We start from the raw sequence: 5,785 nt of genomic DNA, 5'->3' as shown, positions 1-5,785 counted from the left end.
CAATCCTGGTGAATCTGATCTGTCGTCGATCATAACTTTGTGAAACATGGGTCAGGCCTCAGCTGGAGTGTTTTGTGCAGCCTTAGTCGCTAGCTTAGAGGAGGGGATTCGCTGGGTTATGGTCCGCGAAGGAGAGACGTAGTAATGCAGAGCATAGAGAAGAGACACATGAGAGAATGAGATGGAGATAGTGTGAGACAGAGTGAAAATATAATGGAATGGAATGGGAGATGGAAAATGCTATGTAGTGAGAGAGAGGAAAGAGGAATGAGTGTGACCGAGGGAGAGATGGGGAATGGGGGAACGTCAGGCGGAGTGATGGACAATGAGAGTGCTTCAGGCACAGATGTATAAGGGTGGATATGTGCAGGAGTGTCCTGTGGTGTGCGTGTGTTAATAGATGTCTGTTAAGTGTGGACAGGATGCTTTCCGCAGACATCCGGAGGTCCAGAGACGTTACACACTACATCCATACCTCATGACAACCTCACGGTTTTGCTTTTTATCAAAGCGGTATTCATTATTTTACACATTATTTCAAATCAATCAAGTAGTTAACAGCAAATCTTTGGCAATAAATTAAAGCAATGAAGCCCGACGTCACGTAATTTTCCAAATGTATTGTAAGCCCAGATGTGTGTCTCACACTGATCCGATGTTTCAGTGAGGGGTGTCGGTGGTTATGGGAACCATACACCGTGGAAAGTGTGTGACCTCTCACACTGACTCATTCCGGTGTTTATCGGGACCATACACCGTGGAAAGTGTGTGACCTCTCACACTGACTCATTCCGGTGTTTATCGGGGCCATACACTCTGGAAGGTGTGTGTCTCGAACTGACCCAGTCCTGCAGTAAGCGGTGTCGCTGCTTACAGGAACCAGACACTGTTGAAGGAGTGTAATCTCTCACACTGCCCCAGCCCTGTAGTGAGGTGAGTCGGCTTTCACAGGGATCATACTCTGTGGAAGGCGAATGACGTTCTGTACTGACCCAGTGCTGTTGTGCGGGGTGTCCGTGTTTACAGGGCACGAAACACGGTGGAAAGTGTGTGACGCCCATCACTGACCCAGTTCTGTAGTGAGTGGTGTCGTTCCGTACAGGGAACCATACACTGTGGAATGTATTTAACGTCTCACACTGTAGTGTGTACGGTGACCATACCCACGATACTCCGTGACTCCAGGCTTCTGCTGTCACTACTCAATGGGATAATACTTCATATTTTGACCAACTAAAAACACGCAGGCTGCGATACACAGCGAATTAGGAGAATGTAGTAACATCTTGAAGTTCAACTAGTATTAAGGCTCTGTGGACAGTATATTTGGCTTAAGGCAGGATAGAGTAAGGGAGAGGGTGTGAAGCGTCAGGGAGATGGAACTGCAGACCTCTTCATTCGTTGATGGGTCGCCCCTCACTCCTCCGGAATCTCCGACATGCACAGCACAAGCTCGAGCTGAGGATCTGGATCACCGAACATCTCCTGGAGCTGCGTAGAGGAAGGTAAATGCTTGGTGAGGTAGTTGAGGGGTTTTGAGGGAGCAAGAGAAGCTGAGAGAGGGAGGTAAGAGGAAAGAGGTGTATGAGAGTAGAGAGAATGGAAAGAAGAGAGAGAGAGAAAGAGAGAGAGAGAGAGAGAGAGAGAGAGAGAGAGAGAGAGAGAGAGAGAGAGAGAGAGAGAGAGAGAGCAAGAGAGACACGGAGGAGGGAGAGAGGAAGAAGGAGACGTAATGGGAAGCGAAGGAGAGAATATGGGCCCCAGCGTTCCTCCTCACCCCACCATAGAACGCTCAGATCGCTCTCTCACCTTGTGCCGAGTGGCTTCCCGCACCTCTTCGTCAGTCATGCCGCCACTCGCGGCCACGATCACTTCAATCCACTTGTCCTCTTCCTCTAAAGAAAACAGCCCTGTGTCAACATGGTATCACTCTCGGGTCAAGTACCGCTCAGAGCATGTGTTCCGTCGTCTCTGTCCCCTCGATTGCGCAATCCCCTCCCCCTCCAGCACCGTCTGAGACATTGGATCCGCCTACCCGACCTCATCACGTACACTGTCAGCCGGTGTTGCTCACGGTAGGGGTAGGACGAGTCTGAGATGACGGCAGGCGGGTTCGTGTGGGGGTCAGGGAGAGGGGGAGTAAGGCAGAGAGCATGTCGTGTTAGAAATGAGAGGCAAACAACAAGGGAGAGACCGACACTGAGCGCGATGAAAAGTGATAGTGACAGAGAGTGAATGAGAAAAAGAGACTGAATTGTGAAGAGAAAGTTGTAAGAATCCAGAGTGAGAGAGGAAGAAACATAGAGTGTGAGATTTCCCAGTTCTCTGGATTGCAATGTGTTATACACATGTGGAATTATACCAGTGATATCCACATGTTGGATTAGAGCGGCACATGTTCATTGCTGCAGAAGAATAGAGTTCCTGGTATTTGGTATTGTGTGTTAATGAAGAATGAAGGCTTATGACCACATGGAGAACAGGCACATGGAGTAAAATATCGTGGAATCAGGCCCTTTCACCCGATTGGCTTTAAACCACCCGAATTCACTCAATTTATCAGTCTCCGTCAGGCCTTACCAAACGTAACCCAGACCATCCCTCTCACTCCGCAATCATTCCCACAATCTCTTCAGCCATACAACATGCCACACCACAGCCAATGAGTCCCTCCTTCAGTGACATGAGGTCTCTGTATTCGGGCTCAGGTTAAAAATTACCGACACATGTCGGGAAACGGATTGGTTCCACGGAAACGGTATAGATACAGACAAACACACACACACACACACACACGTAACGCTTATTTCACTGCACATTCGTGGAGGGAGGGTGAGAGAGAGAGAGAGAGAGAGAGAGAGAGAGAGAGAGAGAGAGAGAGAGAGAGAGAGAGAGAGAGAGGAATATGGGAGAGGGAGAGGAGAGGAAGAGGGATAGGGAGATGGAGAATCAGAGGGAGAGAATGATGAAGAGAGAGGGGAGGGGAAAGGGAAAGGGAAATGGAGAGGGAGAGGGATAGGCAGTGACAGAGAGTGAGAGAGAAAGAGAGAGCACAAAGATGCTCTCCACCCTCCCTCCTCGCACTCTCCTTCACTCTTTAATTCTATCTTCACTTATCCTACCCCGCCTGACACTTCCTTTGGCCAGTTTTCCTAAGCTTTTCTCCCTCTGCTTCCGTCAACCCTCCGTCTCTCCAGACCACTCTCTCCCTTCGATCTCTCATTCACTACCTCTGCACTCGGTTCCTCCCTACCTCCTCTCTCCTCATTCACCCCCATTTGTCATCGGATTTCTGAATGAACATTGAACCAATGAACTCCACCTTTCTACTGTTTTTCTCACTCTGCAGTGTTTATTTAACTGAATATTTGTACATTAGAAATACATTTCTGTTTACTGTAGTATACGGGATGTTTGGATGCTGTATCACTGAGTACCGCTGTCACATGACGGCTAATTTCACAAGGTATTGACCCTGATTCTGATTCTGGGAGGATGTTTGGAGGCAGGGGCTCAGGGCCCGAGTTGGAAGGACACACAAGTGTGCTGTGCAGTGGGCTGGTTTAAATATGAAACAAACAATGCGCTGTGACTGACTTATTATCGCTCTCAAAGACATTCTCCCGCAATTTCCCTGTAATCTTCGGCTCTGCTCCTAATCAAGGAGCGATCAACCTCCACTGTAAATATAAGCAGGTATTTGACATAAAATGTCACTGATTCATCACAAACGGAAGAAATTTCACCTGGTTGTTGCTCTAAAGCAAACGGAGAGGACGGAAGAGGGAATGAGAGAGTGAGCGAGCCACAGAGTGACAGATGTCCAATGACCGTAACAGACACAAGCCCTGGTACCTAAGGATGGCTCTTCATTTGGGGCAGTTGACGGTTCAGTCGCAGTTAGTTTTGCCTCTTCCGTCGTAGCCGTCTCCGGGGCTGTAATGAACGAACAGAGACAAGGAAGTGTGGCAATACCGAAATAGGTCATCATAATCGGACAGGAATTCAGGGGACGGGACACGCGGTGTGTGATGCAACCAACATCATACGTCTCATTTTCAACTCCGATATTACACTATCCTGGAAAACAGTCCACACCACATTATCTAATCGCTCATCTCCGCCCTTCTCACTTTCACACCATATCCAGCCGCTTCCTTCTTCACTGTCCATCCCTTCCCGTCACTCTCCGCACGTCCATATCCACTGCGGCTGCTACTCTGCTCTTCGCCTTTCCCCGATGTATCTGCCCTTCTTCCAACCCTGACTTTGCCGTCTCCCCGTTGTTTATTCTATTTCCACTGCCTCCCAGTACCCTCATTATCTCCATACCTCTCACTCAGTGTCTCCCGACCACACCACCTTATCGACCTCCCCTACTGGCCACTCCCCTTGGTCCCTCCCTTTCTTCCACCCCCTCAGCCTCTCTTCACGTCTCTCTCCCTCGGTATCTCATTTTCTCCTTCTCCGCTCTGTCTCTCCTTACCACCCTCTCCCCTCCGTCATTGGCCTGTTCTATTTCCCGTCGGACTCTCCCTAATTCCTTCTCCCCTCGGCCTTTCCCTCCCTATCTCCTTCTCCTCTACTTTTCTTTTATACTCATCCCCCCCCCCACGTCTCTCCCTACTTCCTCTCCTCGCGGTCTCTCCTTATCAGATTTTCCCGCGGTCTCTCCCTACCTCCCTCTACCCTCGGTCTCCCCCAAACTCCCTCTGCCCTTGGTCTCTCCCTACCTGCTTGTCCCTCGGTTTCTCCCTACCTCCCGCTCCCCTCGGTCTCTCATTACCTGCCTGTCCCTCGGTCTCCCCCTGCCTGCCTGTCCCTCGGTCTCTCCCTACCTCCTTGTCCCTCAGTCTCTCCCTACCTGACTGATCCTCGGAGCCCCCTACCTCCCCAAGGCCTCTTCCTAAGTCTCTCTCCCCTCATTCCCACCATCTCACATTGCAGGATATGGCATGTCCACACTCCAGGCAGCTGTCTGGAAAACTCAGCCTGGTTGTACATGTTGGTCACTTGGGACGCCCTCAGTTACGCCACAGTACCCTTATTCAGTGTGACAAGGGAACGGTGACCTACCTGTACAGTACACGGCGCTGGAGATGGGCGTCGGTTTCAGCTGATACACAAAGTAACGGCAGCAGTTTTTCACCTTGATTTCCCTTCGCCAATAACAGGTAAATTCTCTCCAGGTGAAGCAGACGGTTCTGGTGACCTCCCCCTCTTCCACACTGGGATGGGGACCTAGAATGCGGTTAATCAACACTGTAAAATGCACACGGTCTCTCAGTCGTCAAAAATAACTAAGCTCCACAGATGTAAACCCTGATCCTACCGTTCATCCAGCCCGTGATCAATCCGGAACAACGCTCCTCTGGAAAGACTGTCTCGGAAATCATCCGTCCCCCGGAACTGAAACAGTAATCAGAAAGTCAATCCCTGATCAGAGTGGGTGTCTTTCAGATAGAAAGAATTGCGGAATTGGTCTCACCCTGTCTGTATCCCGACTCTGGTAAATAACCCCCCAAACCTGGGAATCCCCACCCTGTCGTACCTGCCACTTGCTTCTAAGCTGAAGAAAGTTTGAACCGCCTCTCCTGGTATTTACTCCCCATCGCAGTTTAATTACTGATAATCCCTGTTTGCATGCATTTCCAATTCACCCACACCATGCTCCCACTACTTACATCCCCTTCTGTGATTGTTACCTCACGTTACCTGTTAAATCTGTACCAGCCCACTTCAAGTTCTCCATCACCCATCCATTGTCCTCCGGTGCACTCAGTGT

General features: G+C 49.9%; 1 protein-coding gene across 1 annotated transcript; it reads right to left on the bottom strand.

Annotated features, from left to right (window-relative positions):
- Positions 1–1,310: 1,310 nt before the first annotated feature.
- On the bottom strand, positions 1,311–5,383 carry LOC132389305 (pancreatic secretory granule membrane major glycoprotein GP2-like). The gene is made up of 5 exons (XM_059961822.1): positions 5,333–5,383; positions 5,077–5,241; positions 3,856–3,936; positions 1,810–1,895; positions 1,311–1,491 (listed from the first exon to the last, which is right to left on the bottom strand). Exons 1-5 carry the CDS (start codon positions 5,337–5,339, stop codon positions 1,417–1,419), a joined length of 414 nt encoding a protein of 137 aa, XP_059817805.1. The 5' UTR covers positions 5,340–5,383; the 3' UTR covers positions 1,311–1,416.
- Positions 5,384–5,785: the final 402 nt, after the last annotated feature.

The sequence above is a fragment of the Hypanus sabinus genome, unplaced genomic scaffold (assembly GCF_030144855.1).
Source record: "Hypanus sabinus isolate sHypSab1 unplaced genomic scaffold, sHypSab1.hap1 scaffold_53, whole genome shotgun sequence".
In the NCBI taxonomy this organism is placed as follows: domain Eukaryota; kingdom Metazoa; phylum Chordata; class Chondrichthyes; order Myliobatiformes; family Dasyatidae; genus Hypanus; species Hypanus sabinus.
The sequence above is the reverse complement of the archived record's forward strand: the minus strand, read 5'-3'. Positions and strand labels throughout refer to the sequence as shown.